The sequence below is a fragment of the Anguilla anguilla genome, chromosome 2 (genome assembly GCF_013347855.1).
Source record: "Anguilla anguilla isolate fAngAng1 chromosome 2, fAngAng1.pri, whole genome shotgun sequence".
In the NCBI taxonomy this organism is placed as follows: Eukaryota; Metazoa; Chordata; class Actinopteri; order Anguilliformes; family Anguillidae; genus Anguilla; species Anguilla anguilla.
In genome coordinates, this window is record NC_049202.1 from 60,565,111 (window position 1) to 60,587,277 (window position 22,167).

General features: G+C 44.8%; 1 protein-coding gene across 3 annotated transcripts; it reads left to right on the forward strand.

Annotated features, from left to right (window-relative positions):
* Positions 1-234: 234 nt before the first annotated feature.
* si:dkey-76b14.2 (DENN domain-containing protein 1B) lies at positions 235-21,100 on the forward strand. 3 transcript variants are annotated; one of them, XM_035406513.1, is made up of 23 exons: positions 235-628; positions 2,515-2,579; positions 3,897-3,940; positions 4,034-4,083; positions 4,439-4,558; positions 5,337-5,406; positions 5,888-5,968; positions 6,714-6,788; positions 8,171-8,224; positions 8,687-8,797; positions 9,505-9,605; positions 10,423-10,468; positions 10,991-11,092; positions 11,448-11,573; positions 12,628-12,732; positions 14,494-14,584; positions 14,961-15,001; positions 15,291-15,347; positions 16,678-16,725; positions 17,217-17,348; positions 17,792-17,886; positions 18,399-18,603; positions 18,894-21,100. In XM_035406513.1, the coding sequence occupies exons 1-23, from the start codon at positions 612-614 to the stop codon at positions 19,860-19,862; spliced, it is 2,805 nt and encodes a 934-aa protein (XP_035262404.1). In that variant the 5' UTR covers positions 235-611; the 3' UTR covers positions 19,863-21,100. The 3 variants fall into 3 exon arrangements, with proteins under 3 accessions (XP_035262404.1, XP_035262403.1, XP_035262405.1); XM_035406512.1 differs by having other exon boundaries at positions 236-628; positions 6,705-6,788; XM_035406514.1 differs by lacking the exon at positions 6,714-6,788 and having other exon boundaries at positions 236-628.
* The last annotated feature ends 1,067 nt before the right edge of the window (positions 21,101-22,167 follow it).

The following is a 22,167-nucleotide window of genomic DNA, read 5'->3' on the forward strand; positions in this document are numbered from 1 at the left end:
TAAAATGTTAAATTGTAAGAAAATCCTTTTTATGGGTGAGGCTGTGCTGGTGCTGAGTCCTGACAGGGATCCCCCTCAAACCCCCCCCCCCCCCTTCTCTCCTCTGGTGTTACAATGTTTTTGAAGCATACAGGTGTAAGCAAATTTGATTAAGGGAAGGGAAACGGGTGGAGCTACATTGCAGTGAGGTAATATCAAGGAGGAAGTACATTTTCTATCTATCAGTTCTCCAAAACGTGCCAGTGAACCTGTCACACGATTATGTACTTTCTGTGTGCCTTCATGTTTGTGAATGTGTATGTGTATTCAGGGGGGCTAATGGTAGAGGGCAAAAAATAACAGAAGTATCCGTTAAGTGAAACAGGCACTCATAGAGCCGGATACGTTTCCTATCTTTAGAGAGATGCACAGACGTCACACACACACACACACACGCACAGATCAGGAAGTGAGACGGCGGGTGTCGGGCCCTTGAGCTGGGTAGCCAGGGTGCTGCAGTTGGCCTTCGGGGTGAGCTGGCTGCGTCTGTGATGTGATCGCTTTCCTCTCCGGCTTTTGGCGTGCGATCGTTTCTCCCCTCTTCGCATGGGACGTGAAGGCGCAGGGTGGCAATGGGGTCCAGGCTGAAGTGAGTGCAAACTCTCTCTCTCTCTCTCTCTCTCTCTCTCTCTCTCACACTTTCTATTTTTTGCTGATCACTCTTGTCTGTTCTGTTCTGCTCTCCTCTTCTCTACTCTTCTCGTTGTGGTTTGCAGTTCACTTCCTTAAGGCGCAAGTCTCTCTCGTACAGGAAAGAAGCGGTAAAGTTGCATTGCATACAAACTGAAGGCCTCCAGCCTCTAACACATTAACTCAGAAAACTTAACCTTATCAGTGCTTATGGTGTTATAGTTTAATAGAACACAGACCTATACATCTCCCGACACAATGTCTTTGTGATGATGTGAAAATAGACTAACAGCCATACCAAAGACTCTGTCATCTCTAGAGCAATCAGGTGCCTCTGATAAACCAGAAGACATAGTGAATTATTAAAATAGAAAAGTTATTATAAACAATACACCCTTCGCTGATATGGTTGAACATGCTTCGTGGATGAAGTACTTAAAATTACTGAAAAGACTTCAAGATTGAGTGATTCTGTCCATGTTCTCTCAAACAGTTTTAATAGCCTTTATATTTTTAAAACTTTTTTTAAAATTCAAACATTCAGTACACTGACACGAGACACAGCATTTTAGGGTTTAACTACATTTATCGAAGGTACTTGCAAGAAGAGTGTGTGAAAAGTATATTTCAAAGCAAAAGGAAATGCAAGGGGAAATCATCGGAGGCAGTGTCATGCAGAAAATACAATGAAACAGAACAGTCTGAAGTAATGACTTCAATCAATACAAATAAAATGAGAGAGATACTTATGAAAGCACAAAAAGGAAATGGTTTATTTTGTGTCCAAATTCCATGTGAGTGGAATGCAGGTTACCTTTTTGGGGGAGGGGGGTGTACTGGATGATGGGCAGTTTTTTTGTGTGTGTGTTATGATCGGACTGTTCACTGGCCCACCCCAGATTTCACTCTGACCTTTCTCTTTGCTTTTGTAAAATCCTCCACAAAGCCATTTAAAAAAAAATTTGATTCCACTTGAATTTTGGTGAAGATATTTTACCTTACGTTTTTCCCCCTGAACAAATGAGGTCATGGGAGGTCTGGTTCCTACATTCGCCCCGTGCTGCTGGGGGTCAGAGATATGTGCATTATGGGTAATATGGGTGTAGTGTGGGGCTGCCCAACCCTGTACCTGGATATCTGCCTTAATGCAAATTTTCACTTCGACCTTAATTTTACACGCCTGATTCTAATAAGAAGTAGCTCAATAAGATCTCTAGCTGTTCGATGAGGTGTGCTTTCCTAGGGTTGGAGTGAAAACCTACAGGGCGGTAGATCTCCAGAAACAGTGTCTGGAAGTTTTGGTGTAGTGCTACAATTACAACAGGTAGACACAACAGCAAGAAAACAGGTACACGACACAAGTGCAGCATTGCTACAGAATATTAGAATAGATGAGTCCAGTACTGGTAAAACATTGCAGTGCAGGAAGGACATTGCAGTTAAACAGGCAAACAAATGGGGGAGAGAAACAGTGTTCCTTTAATGCCTTACATGTACCAACTGTATCACTTGGACTCTATGTACTATGATGCTACAGCACCTCTTGCACAGGTCTGAACATGCCAACTCCATGTGCATGCAAACCTATTGACATCAAAGGAATATGTAAATGTATGTGCACAACACTAACGTATACAGATGAGGAAATATGTCAGCTATGTGCCATGTAAATACAACAGGTACCCTTAACATGTACATGTGCTGCTCATAAATCCATTTGTGCCACTTTAGATATGAGTCAAAAAGTTTTGGTTCTTCTTTCTTACACAGGAGGTATGACCTATTAAACTCTAATCTTAGCTGGCAAAGGCTTGTGCTCTAAAATGTGTCTTCCTTTTTTTTCAGAGAAAATCCAGAGAGAACTTTTTATTGGTTCTTTGAAGCCTCCTGTCCTATTGCTAAAGACAAAGGTGAGAACAGGAGTAGGTCAACACAAACATACACACACACATACAGAGAGTGAGAGAGAAGGAGAAGAGAAAAAGGGCAGGATGATTAATGATTTAGAAAGAGAGATGGCAAGAAACAGATAAGAAACAGGATCCAACATGCCAGTTTGTCAGAAAGGGCCAGTGAGCGTCTGTAGGCAGGGACAGAGCCAGACAAGAAACCTGCTGATTCTCAATGGGAGTGATAATCAGCAGTTTTTTTTTTTTTTTAACGGTGTACCTCAGGCCTGAAAACAGCTCAACTTCCTGTCAGGTGACCTGCCCGCAGAAAACCACAGAGAGAGAGAGGGGGGGGAGGGGAAGGCTGGGGGCCATTGACACCATCCTGTAGCAGAACAGAAGTCATAGTTTACGTTATTTTAAACAGTAAATACTGAATAAAGATCTGCACTATAGATTGTTCCTTCAGCTAACATGTGGTCTAAAACCTTAATACAGGCCTCCCAGAAGGACTGCTCTTTGAGCAGAATGAGGAAGACATGACAAACCCACAAAGTTCATTGATATTGCTGCTATGTTGGATATACAGTATGTCCATCACAACAGCATTTATATGAAATTCAACAAGCTGTAAAAGTTAAATCCAGCTTTTTTATTTACTTGCCAAAATATATAATATACACAAACTTATTTTGTGAAGCCTGAAGCCTACATGTGCAGTTACTAATGAGTTCCTGCAGAGGGCGCCCATAACAGCCATTTCTCACATTGTTCGACAGGATTAGCATTTACCAGGGGCTCATTCCAATCACTTAATTTTACCTTCTTGCAAGGAAAGAACATAAGGTCAAAGGAAATGAGGAAACATGTATTAGGCAAATGGAACGCTCTTGTTCAGTCAAATGTCAGTTTGAAGCCACGTAAATTAGAGATGTGGTAGATGGGGTGAGGTAGACCCACAGGTAAGGACTGAGGAGACAAGGATGGATAAAATAAGCAACTGGAATGAGCCCCGTGTGTGTTAAACTCAAAACTGGAGGTCTGCTCTGTCTGCAGGATTCTATGGTTTCCTTTCAATCAGCAGCCATTTTGGAAATCGAGAATAAGGTGTGTGGATTCTGTAACCAATCAAGTACACTGAAAACCAGCAGACAGTGCAACCCTACCAGGACTGAATTCTGACACCCATGGTGTACACACAAACACTTGTGTTTTATATTGCTGGTGTGGCGTTTGACACTTCCCTCCTTAAGCAATGTTATCTGTTTTGAACAGAAAGTTGAAAATGAGTCTTATTATCTGTTCATTCAAATGTCTGTCTGTCTACTTGGCTCACAGATCCAGGAGTTTTATTTCAGTTTCCGGAAGATTTCAGTGATGAGGTAAGATGCTCTTATACTCATACACGCAATGAAAAACGTGAGGGAAGTCCATTTGCATGATGAGGCCTTCTTGTGTTTCTCCTCCATATTCAGGAGTCTCTCCAGACCCTGCCCCGGTTCTGTTTTCCCTACGACATAGAGAGGTAACTGCCAAAATCACCCCAGGGATGGGCATCACAGGCCCAATGAACAGCTGTTTGAGGCTGTCTGGGATTTTAACCAATAAGCAGTCTGGTGAAGTGAGTGGGAACTGCCTTTTGGCAGTAAATGGCTAACTTGCTGGTGGCAAGTCCTGAAACGGCTCAAATGGCCTGGTGCTGACAAGAAGAAGATCTGGATAAAATGGTATCTTTGTAGTGTGACTCGATCTGTGGTATCTTTAGACAGTGTGACTGTATCTGTGGTATCTTTGGAGAATGTGACTGCATCTATGGTATCTATGGGAAAGTGTCTGTATCTATGGTATCTTTGGAGAGTGTGACTGTCTGTGATCTCCAGGGTAAAGGAGACTGCAGCAATTCAGCACTTCACCTTTGTGCTCACGGACCTGGAGGGATGCCAGCGCTTTGGTTTCTGTCGCCTGACGTCTAGCTCCAGGACCTGTCTCTGCATCCTGAGGTTAGGCAACCTATACTTACCACTTCTTATAACCCACGCATACACACACACACACACGCACGCACTCATCACACACACACACACACACACACACACACACACTCACATAGACACACACACACACACACACACACTCACATAGACACACACACATGCACACACACGCATGCACACACACACACATGCACACATACACAAACACACAAGCACACACTTTGCAAGCACACACACATGCTCACACACAAACACACACACACACACACACACGCACGCACTCATCACACACACACACACACACACACACACGCACACGCACACTCATCACACACACATTGTATTATTCTCCTGCTTCTGCTGAAGGAACACCATGTCACAATACAGGGAGTCTGCCCTGTCTAAACTCTTCAGATTTATTTAATTTTCTCTTCTCCTGCAACCACGTCTGGGAAGGCAGTACAAACACCTCTTGGAGGGTGAGGATTGTGGTCCTTTTTCTGCCGGAGGGTGGGCTGTGTAACTTATTTTTCATCTCCCTGGGTATCAGACAAGAACCTTTCAGCACGTTGTCTGTGGGTGTTTGATTGGATTTTTTTCACACGCATGCACATACACACACACACACACACACACACACACACTTTCTCACACACACACACACACACACACACCACATACACACACGCACACACGTGCAGACACACAAACACTCATTCTTTCTCTTCAGTCTCCTTTTAAGCATTAAAAAACATTTACTTCACCTCTTCGCTCTTTATTTTAGCTACCTGCCTTGGTTTGAGGTATTCTACAAACTTCTGAACAATCTTGCAGACTGTTTAACAAAAGGCCAGGTAAGCACAATGTTGTTTCTGTCACAAAAAGTGTTCATCTATTGTAGGGGCTTTAACAGCCACAGGAGTGAGTAAACACAAAGATAAAATATCAGGTAATAAAACATTTAGCCCATTTTGTAATTCATAGACTGACAAGCAAAAATGCAACCATGCATAAAAATAATCATTACAATCATAACAATTATTTATTTAACACTTTTCTCATTGAGCTCAATGCACTTTGTAGACTACAAATGAAACATTTAAGTTAATAGTAAAAAGGTACAAAAAGAAAGAAACTGTGATCCTAATTAAAAGATGTAAATAAATGAAACGACAATAAAATATAGAACAACCAAAGAGCAATACCAAACTTGTACACATTTTAAAATGGTCATGTTCAGTAACTCTATATTAACAATTCTCGATGAAATTCAGCCAATGAAATGTGTTACTTCATGTGTGGTGTGATTGCCAATGTTCCTGCATTCCACAACAGACCAATGAGATGCGAGAGCTACTCACCGCCCTCTACAAATACCCTGTGCCAGAGGTCAACAGCTCTGTCACTCTACAGCTGGTAAGTCCACACCAGCTAATCAGATCTCAGGATGGCTCTTATCTCCCGCAGGAGGCCCCGCCGCCTGAAGAAGTGTTTTGGTCGTTTGTTTGCTGACAGGTGACGAAGGGTTTTGTAACACGGTGATTTGACTGTAATAGCTCATAGTATTGCGGTCTGTATCACTGTCAAACGTGCTGTTGGTTTCCAATAACTTTACACCTGTATTATGACGCTCAGTCGGTCGTTAACAACCTGCGCACATGTGAGGTTCAACTCAGGAGTGCGGCACATGACTCCCATGTGACACCTCCCGAGTCCTCGTCCCTTTGTCGGAAGTTTTCAATCGACGACACAGCCCTATTGCGCAGTACCAGGGTCACGTCGTTTCCAATGTGTCTTAGGTGTCTCCTCCACCTGCCTCTCACCTGTCATGAACAGCACACATCTGTACACTACGCAGCATAGCACAGACATCTCCTAGGTACATCACGCACCTCTCACACACCTGTCACACACAATGGCTTCACACTTGTCGTGCAAATCTCACACCTGATACAAACAGTGCATACCTGAACTGTTATGGAAATCGCACACCTGTTACAAACAGCGCATACCTTAACTGTTGTGGGAATTGCACATCGGTTACACACAGAGCATACCTGACCAGTTACGGAAATTGCACACCTGTTGCATACAGCACATTTTTGTTGTACGCTTGATTCCAGCAGAATGATTGTGTCTTTTCCCCATGGAGGGTGAGCAGCTACAGGTCAGAGTGGGGGTGCAGCAGTCCCTCCATTGCCTCTCACCCCCCCCACCGGGGAAGGGAGGATCAGGGGTGAGTCCTGGAACCTCGCTGCAGTCTACCCTGGGCTTGACTAACCCCCTAAAACCAGGAAGAGACTAATTTCTCCAAACCAGGGAGAGACTAACCCCAGAACCAACGTTAGCAAAGCCAAGAAAAGACTAAAGGAATGAACAAGAACACTGTCCTACGTGGTCGAACAACGCGTCGTATGAACCAGGTCATTTGAAGCGTGCGGAAGGCTTGAGTCCCCTAGAACCAGAATGACACCAATCCCTCCACAACAGGAAGAGGTGAATCCTTTAAAAGCAGGATGAGAAACAGTCTCTCTAAACCAAGGAGAGAACCAACATTCTCTCCCCTAAAATCTAGGCCAGATGAATCACCCAAAAACCAAGAATAGACCACCTTTATTGTCAGTGGCACTTCCGTAAAAATGATAAATGAGTAAATATTAACCATCTCCCTAAAACTAGAAACTGGACTAACCCCAGCAAGTGACCAATCACAAAACCTGGAGAAGACGTGTTCCCCGAAACCTCATCCCTCCCCAATTCTGGATCAGACTAACTCTCCAGCCTCCTAAAAGCATGGTCTGGACTAACCTCAAGCTGTCTAACCGACATGGCTGAAACAACACACCAGAATAGCTCTGTTCTTGCCTGTATCTCTACTGTAATACCACTCACTCATTCACTCACTCACTCATTCACTGACCCTCTCACTCTACAGCTCTCTCCTGACTAAGTGTTTCTCTGTGTGAGTAAGGAAACTGAGCGTGAAATCAAGTGCCAGGTGTGTGTGTACTTCTGCTTGTATGTATATATGTGGATGTTTGTGAGTGCTCATGTACATGCATATGTGTATGTGCATACCTGAGCATGGTATACCTGTGTGTGCGTGTGTGTGTGCGTGTCCCCATGTCCGTGCATGAGAAAGATAAAGTCACTGGCTATCGGTGACAAGCTCAGAATTTGGAAGTGGTGCATCCTTTTTCCTGAGCTGAGAAAAGGCCCCTCCCACTCTATGAAGGCTCTTCTCAGGGACTCAGGAGACCACGTTCCTGGCAGGTGAGGTTTCCTCACCTCACACAGTATGTTCAGCACTGCATCTAACCAAACCAACCCTCCCTGAATAAGGGGAGGAGCCTCTTAGCTTTCCCATGGTAACCACAGTTTCAACTGTGAATCTGGGTGCTTGTATCCTTGGTAACCCTGGTTCTAATTGTGTTTATGAGCGACAGTCTTGGTCGTAACCCTGCTAATCCAACTGTGTATCTGAGTGCTTGTGTCTTAACCCTAACCCTAACCCTAACCCATGGTTACTCCAGGTCCAACAGTAAAGACTTAGCCCCTGTTGTCACGGTAACCTCAATGCTGACCGCTTCTCTTTCTCTCCAACTCTCTCTTTCTCAGATCCCTTACTTCATTGCTCCTGACCCCGGGAGTCTTCCCTCCATCCCAGAAAGTGTGAGCACTTTTTTAAGCATCCTCTAATGCCATCCTTCTCTCTGTATTGAGATTCATCCCCTCATCTTATCCACACAGCTTGTCTTGCCCAGTCTCTCCGCCAACAGTTATTGTTGGGCTGGTCTGTATCACTGTTGCTGATATAAGTCATGTGATGTAATTATGATTTTGCGCATCTGCAACTGTAAATGCAAGTAATGTAGCTAATATACTGAAGAAAAAGGGAAACACTATGTACATCATAAATTTGAACAATGAACGATAAATTTTCTACAAATATATTTCTGAACACATGTCTGTGTGCATTTGCCTTTACGGTTGTCCGTGTTTGTGCGTGTGCGTATGTGTTTTGTATGTGTGTGTGCATGTGTGTATGTGCACCTGTGTGTGTGTGTGTGTGTGTGTGTGCATGCCTGCGTGCGTGCGTGTGTGTGTGTGTGTGCGTGTGTGTGTGTCCTGCAGAGGAACCTGACTGAGTTGGTGGTGGCTGTGGATGTCAGTAATCTACTGCAGCTCTACGCCAGCATGCTGTTCGAACGGAGAATTATCATCAGCTCCACCAAGCTGAGCACGGTGAGTTCATCAACACCTCATTGATGGAACATCTTATTGGCTGTGGCAGTGTGTAGTGCTTGTTGATTGGCATTGACAGTGTTTCGTGATGATGATTTCCTATAACAATATTCAGGGTTCACTGATAAGCAGCAATTGTGGGTTGTTGGCTCTTGTTATGAATACTAGTTGTTGATTGGCTGTGATGGACTTGATTGACTGGGCATTGATTGACCTTAATGCTGTTCACTGTTCATTCATTGGCTGTGACAGTGTTCTGTGATGACGAGTAGCAATGTTAACGTTTCGTCAAATGGCAGCATGTGCAAATTGTTGATTGGCATCTGATGTGGTTCATTCTTTGTTGATTGGCTGCCGTACCATTCTCCATGTGTGAATTGGTCCTGGACTTTTTCAATAGACAGAATGTTATGGTACATTTCACATGTTCGTGCTGAATGGGTTGCAAGGTTTTGAAACAGTACTCAGGAGATGGGTGCGGTGCACTGTGGGATATTGGCTGTGCTATATTGATTGGTGGGGTGACCTATTGTAAATGAGATGATGATGTAATGTGACCACCAGATTAAATCCACTCATCATACATTCAACATTCTGCTTTTGGATGTTCATACAGGGTGTGGTCCTGATGTTAAATATTTGCATGATGTTTTGGGTGTCTCGAATGTACCCCCTGACTCTGCAATCCCCCCCCCTCCTCCCCCCAGTTGACGGCTTGTGTCCACGCCTGCAGTGCCATGCTCTACCCCATGTATTGGCAACACATATTCATCCCCGTGCTCCCCCCTCATCTGCTGGACTACTGCTGGTGAGTGCTAGGGCTCTAAAGTGCTATGGGCTAAAGCTGCCGGTGAGTACTAAGGGTTAAAACTATTGGTAAATTCTAAGGACTAAAGCAGTTGGTGGGTGCTATTGGCTAAAACGTCTGTGCTTCTATATACTTTTTAGCACTCTACTAAAGTGCTGGATTGCTACTAGCTCTTCTGTACCAATAATCTTGTTGTTCCTGTTGCTTCTCCTCCAATATTTACTCTACAGTATCTTTTGTATCATGCCAGCATTAGCATTAACATCTCTATAATTCAATTCAGTTTGCTTTATTGGCATGACAAAACAGTACATTTCGTATTGCTAAAGCATACAATGTTATAAAAAACATACATTTAACATAGAAAAATACTTGTATCCTTTGATGTAAACATCAAAGACTAAAAACACATGAACAGTAACCATACATTAAAACAAGAACTTTCTTCTGATTGGGGGATTGAGAAATAAGAATGGGGGAATAAAATGAATATATAAATAAATAATAATAATGATCATAATAAATAAATGAAAGTGCATCACAAAAATCAATATAAGTGGTAATTATAATAATGCTGATGATGTTAGTGGCAAATAATCATATAATAATCATATAATAATACATAAAAGTAAATAGAATGGAGAAAAAAATGGGCGATGCATATTTTTTTATTTCCATGTCACTGACATCTCTCTCTCTCTCTCTCTCTCTCTCTCTCTCTCTCTCTCTCTCTCTCTCTCTCTCTCTCTCTCTCTCTCTCTCTCTCTCTCTCTCTCTCTCTCTCTCTCTCTCTCTCTCTCTCTCTCTCTCTCCACAGTGCTCCCATGCCCTACATCATTGGTGTCCACTCCAGTCTTATGGAGGTAGCTACCATGCTTAAAATAAATTTGGTGCCTAACACGGGGCAGTTTCCACCCCAATTTGGAATGCCCAGTCGTCTGCAACCACAGCTGCGTTCATGCTGCGAACCCCACTGTCGATTCGGGAAAGTGTACATATCCATGGTTCTCCTGTGAAACACCTGGTGTTCACCAACTGCTTTTTTTAAAATCGCAAATTACAGTTAAGCTTGTTTAGTGTGGAGTCAGAGTAAGACCTTTCATATGCGGCTTTTGACTGCAATTTATGGGTGCCCAATCGACCAGGAGAGGTTGCTGAATAGCAATGAACGTGGAACCATTCCGTCCCTGGGCGACACAGTCGTCAATTGCCCCATAGAGCTACTGGCCACAGTTGGCCCTGGCATGGTCTGGGATGAAGCTGTGACTCATCCATGCACCACAGCCCATGCCTGTCATTCTCACTGCATATTCTACACTTCCTGCTGGTTTGTGTGGTCCCCAATATGAATTAAAGTATGTTTTTCATCCTGCTGTGCTGTACAGAAAGTGAGGAGCAGGGCTTTGGAGGATGTGGTCATTTTGAACGTGGACACAAACACACTGGAGTCCCCATTCGAGGACCTGAAAAGGATTCCGTCAGACGTGGTAAAGCCCAAGAACACATCTTTACTGTATCTGTTCAGGACACAGAACATACATTGGATATGCTGAGCAAATTGCGTTGTGTGTATATGTTGTGTGTGTGTGTGCGCATGTATGTGCATGTGCTTGTGTATGTGTGTGTGTGTTTGGGTATATCTGTGTTTTGAGGTGCTGAATGTGTGTGTGTGTGTGTGTGTGTGAATGTACATACATCAGGTTTGGGAGCGTGTGTCAATGCGTATGTGTAAATACCTGAGTGGAGCCCCATTGTGTGTGTGTATGCTTGTCTGCATATCAAAAGTGTGTGTGTGTCTGTGTGTGCGTTATAGACTGTAGCTCGTGTGTTTGCATATTCCAGCTCTCGTTGCTGAAGGTTCGGCTGAAGAAGCAGTCTACGGCCCCAGGTTCGGGCGTGGCTCGAGCCTTCCTGAAGACACAGGCTCTGCTTTTTGGGGGGTACAGAGATGCACTGCTGAGCCCCACAGTGAGTCTCCACCTACACGTCCCAAATGGGGAATTGAGCAGGCAACAGGAGCGTCTTCATTTCCCACATGTGCTGACAGGCACTCATCAAGAAAAACATTTATTGGGTGGCCATGTTTCCCCTTCAGGAAGGACTGGCAAAGGAATGATTATTTTGATTCTCATCATTTCCAAATCATGAATTGCTTAAGCATGAAATACTCAGCTCGGTCTTATATGTATATGTGCACCACATCACATACATCTGGTGCATTTAAATTTGCATTTAAATTTGTATTTGAGTATTTAGCAGATGCTCTTATCGAGAGTCACTTGTAAAATGCATTTTGTAATTGGCAGTTTCCCAAAAATAAAAATAGTAGTAGTCAGTTCCTAAACCTACAATATAACATGAAGAGCCATACCAGGTACAAAAGGGGCATTGGTGACAGAAGCAGTGACTGGATGTGAGTGCATACTGTTATATGTGGCATGATTAGAGGCATTAAACAGGGTATGTTAAAAAAAAGGGACTGTAGATTTTTTAAATATAAAAAAGGAGAGGTTGTATGGTGTCCCTTTATTAAAATAAAAGGGTTACATTACAGACATTATCTTTACATTGTCGTTACATGAGTTATCTTAATGACCCTTTTTACCAACCACACTAAAACATCATCACCCCGCCACAACCCCCCGTAAGATCTATACATCCGATTGGGCCATTTGTCAGCTCCGGGTTCGAGGCCGTGGGGCTGAGGGAACAGCTGCCAGCATAGGGGAGGGTCATGTGGGATACTGAAGCCCTGCCTGCGACCCCTGCAAGCAAAGACACACCCAAAGGAATAGCCGCGGAATGCACTCATGCAGTGCTGTGCTGTTCTCAGCTAGCAGTCAGATTTAACTGACCAAAGCCAGGGTGTTGTGTGATTGGACCGCGGCGTTCAGAGATTCGATATCATTGGCTGCAGGGGAATGATGGGCAGAGTTTGTGAGTCCACGTTACAAGTTTGGTATCGGTGTCCGTAACCAGTCAGTGAATTCAGTCCCCTTTCTTTGTTTTGTGCTCCTCCAAGGAGGGGGGTCCACTCAGGTTTTGCGAGGAATCTTTCCTGAAGCACAAGTCTCACAGCATGAGGCAGTTTCTGGAGAGTGCCGTCCACCTGCAGTTCTTCAAGCAGGTAAAGCTAATGTGCATGGAATCACTGAAGTCTCACAGAAACAAGAACCAAAATGGGGCTGTTTATATTGACTGCAACTCTTCACTGACCTATATGACCCTTCTAGTGTTGAAATGGTGTTGCTGCAGCAGCCGACAAGACAGTTAGGTAGTCTCACTGCAGTTTCTAACACTGCTTTTTGTCTTGTGGCTGCCAAAAACCTGTAGTTCTCACATTTTGTGAGCAGTATGTTTGTGCAGCGATGCCATCTGCTGGTTATGACATGTAACATATAGTTAAGTAATGACGCCCGGCTTACCCACCACAAAAAATGAGCTAGGTTATGGATCACAAACAGTTACTTGCTCTGTTTGGTTATCGTTACCCAGAAATATGTATGAGGTTTAGGACAGAAAAATATTATTATTATTAATTACATTTATATAGCACTTTTCCAAATGCTCAAAGTGCTTTACAGTGAAGAGGAACTCACCTCACCCACCACCAATGTGTAGCACCCACCTGGGTGATGCACGGCAGCCAATTTGCGCCAGAACGCTCACCACACATTAGCGAAGGTGGAGAGGGAGAGAACATTTATTTAGCCAATTAAGTCTGAGGATGATTTTTAGTGGCAAGTTTGCGAGAGCCAGATCTGGGATTTGGCCAGGACACCGCGGAACCCCCTACTCTTGGCGATAAGTGTCATGGGATCTTTAGTGACCACAGAGAGTCAGGACCTCGGTTTAACGTCTCATCCGAAAGATGGCATCTCCTACAGCACAGTGTCCCCGTCACTGCACTGGGGCATTGGGGTTTATTTGTACCAGAGGGAAGATTGCCCCCTGCTGGCCCACCCAACACCACTTCCAGCAGCAACTCAGTATTCCCTGGTGGTCTCCCATCCAAGTACTAACCAAGCCCACACCTGCTTAGCTTCAGCCATTTGGCAGGAGCAGAGTGCATGGAGGTATGGCTGCTGGCAGATAGAATTTCTAGCAGGCCCAGCCGAGTTTGTGCAGTGCTGCCACCTGCAGGAACCCTGCATGTAATAACTTTGATGCCAAAGGTTAAGTTATAAGGCTGTCTTGTTATTTACGTGGCGATGATCACATTGAGGTTTGGCATATATGTTGGGAGAGACTAACCTGGAAACAGGCTGTTCTGTTCTTTTCTGCGGCCAGCTGGATGTATAACTTTCACTGCTGATAGAAGGTCATATACATATTTGAATGTTTATGAAAACATGATACTAACCATGCAATGATATGAAATAAGAGGCTTGATCTGAATATTGGTGAATATAGGCATTTTTTTTTGTTTGGTTTTTTTTTTTTAATGATCTGTAATTTGGAGGCATTGTATTGGTGTTCAAAGAGTTAAAGAATTTCAAATAATTATTTAACCCAGGATTGTGCTGTTTCACTTGTCTGGTCGCGCATCTGTTTGAAACATCTAATAGTTAACTAATTTTACTGTCGTGTGTGTGCATGTGTGTGCGCGTGTGTGCCTGTGCGTTTGCATGTGTCCGTGTGTGCGCTGTCTGTGTGTCTGTCTGTGTGTGTCTGTGTGTGCGCTGTCTGTGTGTCTGTCTGTGTGTGTGATGTCTGTGTGTCTGTCTGTGTGTGTGTCTGTGTGTGCGCTGTCTGTGTGTCTGTCTGTGTGTGTGTCTGTGTGTGCGCTGTCTGTGTGTCTGTGTGTGTGATGTCTGTGTGTGTGTCTGTGTGTGTGTCTGTGTGTCTGTCTGTGTGTGTGTCTGTCTGTGTGTGTGATGTCTCACAGTTTATTGACGGACGCCTAGAGCAGATAAACCGAGGGACGGATCCCGTGGATCTGTTTGAGGAGGAAATGTTTCAATGTGGGGAGTCTGCAGGTAAGAGAGAGACAGAGGGGATTAAAAGAATTGTTGATCATCTGTCTTGTATAGAGAGAGAGAGAGAGAGAGAGAGAAAGAGAGAGAGAGAAAAATTACTTTATTTAATGAAATCATAAAAATAAACTTCTCGATGTATTTCCAACCCATAAAAAAAAGTTCCCACTTTCCCACCCAGATGGCCTTTTTCCCTGTGCAGATTTAAACACAGAATGAAGGACATATTGTGGCATCCCAACCTGTCCATTCAGATCCTTTGTATTTCACCCACGTTCAGTCACCACTCTTAATGGACTTGTGACCTCCTGACCTCTGGCCTGTTGGTGAGGAAGAGCCCCGTTCAGCTGGTTTTCATGTGTTTTTCCGTCCTTTCCAGGTGGCAGACGATCCTACCAGCAGCTGGTTGGGAACCTGAAGGTACAAACCCCATTTACAGAAATGCTTAATCGCCATTGCTTCTTAAAGCTAATTCCTGGGAATTATTTTTGAATGATCTTAATGGAACAAGAGTGGATTTTGTTTATGGCATGAGATATCTATGTGCACCAACCGGCCAGACCACAAAAGTTACGAAGGCCAAAGACAGATTCTTCCGTATAATTTATCACATTAAGGGGCCTTACCTGCATTTTACGACAATTTTTTCATCATTAGCATCTCGTTTGTTCATTGGTTGTTTGGTTTTCTTCTTTTTTTTCCCTGGCAGAAAGGGGGCGGAGCTCTGATTCACACAGTCAAGTCTAAGGCCAACATGTGCAAGACTGTGAGTGACGTTTGTTATCATATACTCTCTCATCAATGCACTCAGCAGCTTCCTGTTTGTGACAATTGCCTTTTACCGTAAAGCAAAGACTCTAGCCATGTCTAAAATTTCTCCCTGTTCAATATATAGTGCACAATATTCAGTTTCTGCCATTTTGTTGTCTGAATTTAAACTGTAAAATTCATGCGCCCTCAAAAATACCCACAGTGCAACAGAGAATTTAGTGTACAAAGCATGCAAACTATTTATGCAAAAAAAAAATAATAATAATAATACTACAATGCAATGCTTCACCTCCTGCAGTCCGGCAAACAAGGTGGGATGAGAAGATCGGTAACGGATAACAGTTCAAATGTCACTTTTTTTTTTGCGCAAAAGTTTGAAGCATGAAATACTCAGATACTCAGGGAAAGACAATAAAAACAATACATTCACTACAGTTTATTTATACACATTTGGGGTCAGGCGTGCTGTAAATAAAAGATATGTCTGCGACGCCACACCTGTCAATGGTGGTGCAAAACAATGTTTTCTTTAGTGTGTAATATCTAAATTTATTACTCCCTATAATTAGAGCCTCCAGTTCGTCTCACCTTGTTTTCTCGCATGGCCAGCTCGAGGTTGCAATAGGTTTTTTGTCAAGCCCCAAATAATTATCCCAGGTGCCCCACCAGACCTGGGTCATATACATACTTGTTTTGGATTCGAATAGTTTTCTACACTTTACTGATCTTGTCTGGTGTATTGGAACCAATTAAATACTCTCAAAAAGTGCAAACCCCACCTTCTGTTCATATTGCCAGGCTCAATTACAACAGGCAAGATCAATAGAGCACAGAAAAGTATAAGGAGCTAAGAAGCTCCCGAAGAATTATTGAGCAAGGAAACACAAGTTCATCCTTTGCAGAAGTATTTTTTCGGAAACGCGTGACTTATAATGATCGACCTGTGGATCCACCTCTGCCCCTCTACCACCTCTGTAATTGACGTGGCTTCAAACTGACTGCTTGACAAAGCAAGGACGTTACACTTGCCTTAATGCTTCCTCAATTCCTCCCTGCCCGCTTCCATTCCTTGACTCTTCTGAAGGGTGGAGCTAGGAGCAAGGTAAGGGAGCAAGGAGTTAAAATAAGCAAATGGAATGAGCTGACGTTGAAAACTTGTGATTCCAGACGTAAATTTAATGTATTTTTGACCCGTTTGGCCTTCCGTGCTGGGAAAGGAGACAAGGAAAGGAGAAAAAAATAAACGTTTGGAATGCTCTCCAAGTGATTAGATCTTTCTTACTGGCAAAGAGGATTACTTCCTGTTCTTTTGCATTCTCTTTCAGGCTAAAGGTCATGCCAAGTCCGGCTTGAAGAATCTTCTGTGTTCCAAGGTAAAAAAGTAGATTTCTATCTGTATTAGACTTTATATTGGTAGATCCCTCCTATTGTCTGTGTATGTTTGTCTGTTTTTCTTTTTTACTTGATGGTTGCGAGGTTGTGTTCACTGTGTGAATGTTTTGAATACTGTCTGAATTATGTGTGCTTTTCCTTGTGAATGTGTGTGTATTTGTGTGCTTCTCCAGGTGAATGTGTGTGTATGTGTGTATGTGTTTTTCTCGAGGTGAACGTGTGTGTATTTGTGTATGTGTGCTTCTCGAGGTGAATGTGTGTGTATTTGTGTATGTGTGCTTCTCCTGGTGAATGTGTGTGTATGTGTGCTTCTCGAGGTGAACGTGTGTGTATGTGTGTATGTGTGCTTCTCGAGGTGAACGTGTGCGTATTTGTGTATGTGTGCTTCTCCAGGTGAACGTGTGTGTATTTGTGTATGTGTGCTTCTCCTGGTGAATGTGTGCATTTAGCTGCATCATGTGCATGTTGACAGGAGGAGAATGAGGTGGCCCTGCTCTACAGAGGGGGGTCCCTGCGGTCTGAAGTCCCAGGAACTTATGTGCATCGTCGGGTACAGTCCGACTGTCTGCAGAACCGCCTGCCAATCACACAGCACTTTGGAAAGGTAAGTCCCTCCCCCAGTACTTCCCTGTCTTAAAATTCAGCCTTTCATTCATTTCTTTAGATGGGTGACTTAAGCACTTATTTTACCTTTCAAATGGTAACTAGTGTTCTCTGCTTGCATTGCTGTTATTTATATGTGCTGCGCCATTGTGCTGTGTTGTTGTGTTTTTACTGTGCTGTGTTGTGTGCTGCACTATACTGTGTGATGCTGTGCACTTTGCCTCGCTGTGCTGTGCTATGTTTGCCGCGTTGTGCTTATGCTGTGTTGTGTTTGTACTGTGCTGTGCTGTGTTTGTGCTGTGATGTGCCCTGCTGTGTTTATGCTGTGTTTGTGCTGTGCTATGCGTGCTGTCCTGTGTTTATGCTGTGCTGGTTTGTGCTGTGCTGTACTGTGCTCTGCTGTGCTATGCGTGCTGTGCTGTGCCACATCGTGCTGTGTGTCAGTCTCGGCCACGTCGACCAGCTCGCAGGTACAACCGCCAGCATGAGGAGAGAACACCAGAGAAGAGCAGCACCTGGAGACCAGACTGGGAGGAAGAGTAAGGGCCCGAATATGCACACCTGTGTTTGTGTTTTGTGTGTGTGTGTGTGTGTGTGTGTGTGTGTGTGTGTACGTGCGTGTGTGCATGTTTGTATACATACGTGTGTGTAAATACCTGTGTGCATGTGTATGTGTGTGTGTGTGTGTGTGTGTGTGCGTGTGTGTGTGCGTGTTTGTATACATACGTGTGTGTAAATACCTGTGTGCATGTGTGTGTGTGTGTGCGTGTGTGAGTGTGTGTGTGTGTGTGTGTGTGTACGTGCGTGTGTGCATGTTTGTATACATACGTGTGTGTAAATACCTGTGTGCATGTGTATGTGTGTGTGTGTGTGTGTACGTGCGTGTGTGCATGTTTGTATACATACGTGTGTGTAAATACCTGTGTGCATGTGTATGTGTGTGTGTGTGTGTGTGTGTGTACGTGCGTGTGTGCATGTTTGTATACATACGTGTGTGTAAATACCTGTGTGCATGTGTGTGTGTGTGTGTGTGTGTGCGTGTGTGTGTCAGGGCTGCGGAAGAGGATCAGGGCAGCTCAGACAGTGTGCAGTTGGATGAGGTTGATGGAGACCTGGTGCCAGACTCAGAAGAGATGGACCTGCTGGGGGAGATCTTCGACACGCTCAGCACTCGGAGCGTGCACGAGCGCGGGCTCCTGTACGGGACTCGCAGCCTGGACTTCTTCGGCCCCGACTCGGCCGACTACATCACTCGGGTAGGAGCCCTCGAAAAACAGACGGGAGTTTTTATGAGGACGCTTCAAAAATTCTTTCTGAAATCTATAGTTATTTGGGAGCAAACTCACCATTATTTTGGATTACATGTTATTCCTCCACCTGAACAGATGTATGTACAAATATATGTGCACACACATGCATATCCACACACATGCAAGTTGTACGTACACAATTATACAACAAGTTGTACACACAAGGGCATGCACATTTACATACACAGACACACAGCCATCTGTCCCTCATTGTCTCACTCTCCCGTGTTTTTCAGAAGGGGATGGCCGCACCGAGCCAGGAGAGTCTGAATGCCTCCCTTGGGAGGAGCGGAAGTCTCCTGAGCTGGGGTCAGGAGGAGGAGCCAGAGGAGCAGGAGGAGGGGTCAGATGCACAGGGGGAGGAGCAAGAGGAGGGGACTGGCAAGCAGAAGGGGGAGGCAGAAGAGGAGAAGGAGGAGGAGGAGCTGGAAGATGAAGGAAAAGACAGACCTGGCGAGCCTTATCAAGAGGCAGGGAGGAAAGTGAGGAGCCTCCAGCAGCAGGAGAAGGAGGAGAGAGTAAAAGAGGAGGAGCAGGAGAGACAGCAGGAGGTTCAGAGCCAGGAGCACCAAGATGAAAACCAGCCTCAGCGAACAGGAGCTCCACCCTCATCTATGGAACCAGAGGCAGTATCTGCTCAAAGCCCCACCACCACCCTCAGCCCCACCCCTTCCTCTGAGGTCACCTCGGAGGAAAAGCCATCCGGAATGGGACGAAGAGTGGAATCGGGATGGAAGGCCCAGCTAAAGGAAGAGGGGCGTGTGAGCACACCCCAGATCAGTGCTGACAGCCAGGTCACAGACCCTCCCAGCCCCTCCCCAGCTGGCCAACTGACAGAGCCGGGTCCTGACGTCGGGGCAGGGCTGGGGGGAGGGGCAGACGAACAGGGGGAGAACAGGTCCCCCATGCCCAGGGTGCAGTCTGCTCTGGCTCTGTTTCAGGCTAGAGAAGGGGGCGGGGCCCGGAAGCCAGGCAATGCCTTCGGAGGCGGGAACTCTGCCCTCAAAAATTCTTCTCCCAACAAAAGACCTTCCCCTGAAGCTGGCCCCCCCGAGCCGGGGGACACGTCTAAGCCCATCAGAACATCGCCCATGAGGCCTTCTCCTGGTGAGACGCACACAGACCCTGACATCACTGCGGAAGGTGAGGAGCAACACCTGCCCCCTGTCAAGGTGTCCGAGCTGAAGAAGAGATTTGAAGCTTGATCAGTCCCTGACTCTGCGTGTGAGAGAGAGACAGTGGCCAGCCCACAGGCCAATACACAGCAAACTGTGGCATGACAGTTTCTGCCAGAGATGCCAATGGTGACTGACAACGCAGTTCATCTCTGTGGCCAGCAGGTGTCACTCGTCACACTGAGCTCCGGCCTGGAGACTTAAGAGAAAAGTGCAGTCAAGGTCTGGAGTTAAACTGGGACTCCTTACTGCAAAGCCTTTTAGTCTCTCCTTCTGCTTACTTATCAAAGGTGGTGTCACTCAATTTACTTAATTTGTGCAACTTGTTATTTTCATGTCCACCTAACAGCTTTCCTTTCTGTCCACCTGTCTGTCAAGGACACACAGGACAGCCAATCACCCAGACCCCAACTCAAGGTGTCGCCACTCAGACTGCCATATGTGAAATTACCACTGAGGCTCTTTAAAAAAAAAAAAAGCACAGAGAAGGGCAACTAAATTGGTTCCATGTTTGAAATTTTAAAAGGTACAAATAAAAGCTGGTATTCCAGCAGCCATGCCACCCTGTACCCTTCTCATGGTTTAGTACTGAATCTAAGCAGGTGTGGGGTGTGACCCTCTAGAACAGGGGTGAACAGTCTTATCCGAAAAGGTTTGCAGGTTTTTTGTTTTTGTCGAATGTTACAGCACCCGATTCTACTTATAAAGGTCTTGACTGGAGAACACAATTATTCAGACATTGTAGTGCTGAACGTAAACAGAGCCCTGCATCCACACTGGCCCTTTTTGAATTTTGGACACTCCTGTTTCAGGAAAGCTAGCTGGCTGCTGGAAGAAGTTAGCATGTCAGCAGGAGGTTTTCTTCTCCCTGGACTGAATAGAAACATACTGTAGTACCCCAGTACAGAGATCTGGGTGCCTTCCTTTTCCTCAGGGGAGATGTTAACCAAAGGGTCCGATTCGCCATGGTCGTTGAAGATCCCAAGGGCACAGGGTAGGGGGTGTGCGTTTATTGTTCTTATTTCAGATCAGTCAGAGACACCGATTTCTCATGCTGGATAGCACTGGCCCAATGCACTGACCCTAGATTCATTTCAGCTTTCTCTCACTAGTAGGATCATGCTGAGCATGTCACTGACACTGTCATGAGCTGCGATGACAAATTTACACATTATTGCCTTGCCTTTTAATATCAAATATATATATTTGCTTACGTGTCAGTTTGTCACTTGTTTGTCGCATTTTTTAATAAATTAAAATGAAAAGCATGTTATTGTTTTGTCTTTTATCGTGCACCTGGCAGGAAAGTTGCACTTGTTGTGGGGGGGGAGGGGGGGGGGTGGTGTTTGGATTTGACATGGATGCATCTCCATTCCCCCTCATTCCATCTCCTCTTCCAAGGCCTCGTTAATGCTCCACTCCTCCAAGACAAACCTCACGCCTTACAACACTCCACATCCAATTCCAAAGCCTCTCCCCCATACAGTACCTCCTAAAACACCCCTCCCTCCTGCAGCATCTCCGTCCTTTCTCTCCACGAACGCCGCTGCACGTGTCTCAACTATCTCTTCAATTGAACAGACATTTGACCTAAACTTCAAATTAAATGCAAAGTGTTTGAATGTTTTGCATTCACAAACGCTGCTCGGCTAGCTACAAATGCCAAATACATACCGGCCACTGTGGCCAGCATGAGAATGCAGACTGCTGTTCGCAGAGACCGAGTAGTCTACCATGGAAAAACCAGGGGGTGCATTCTGCATCTGCGCGCGATTTCACTGGACTTCAAAAACTTGCAATCAGAGGAAGCCCCACAATCAAGCCCGCTGTAGATAAAGTAGTACACTAGTGCACCGACTTGAAACAAAAGCATTTTTCAAAGACAGCTAGCAACGGACAAGCTAAAGCCCTACTACACATGGGCATGCAGGCACACACGTACGCACATGCATTCTTGCGCACGCTGGCCCGCTCACAAACACACACATAAACACACACACACACACACAGTAAATATCAAACTAATAACTGATCAAAATTACAGTGATGAAAATTTCAGCTTTCATTTAATTCATGTAGATAAAGAGGTGGACAGAAGTTTCAATGTGACAGGATTAAAAAAAAAACATGAGGAAACACCATATACCTTAACAATCTTATGAACAAAACACACAAGTCCAGAGGACCATCACAACGGCAGCATCACTGCAGTCATAATGGAAAAGTGTCACCCAGTACATCTGAGACAAGCGTATTAAACTCTTCTTCCATCAGTAACACTAAACCCAGACGGGTCCAAGAGAATAACCTGGCAAACAAACACTCCTTACATAAA

Excerpts from the sequence above, each read along its gene's own strand:
- si:dkey-76b14.2 (XM_035406512.1), top strand. Across the intron at positions 2,580-3,896 it reads TCCTATTGCTAAAGACAAAG|ATCCAGGAGTTTTATTTCAG; the intron begins GTGAGAACAGGA and ends CTTGGCTCACAG. Across the intron at positions 15,002-15,290 it reads AGCTGGTTGGGAACCTGAAG|AAAGGGGGCGGAGCTCTGAT; the intron begins GTACAAACCCCA and ends TTTCCCTGGCAG.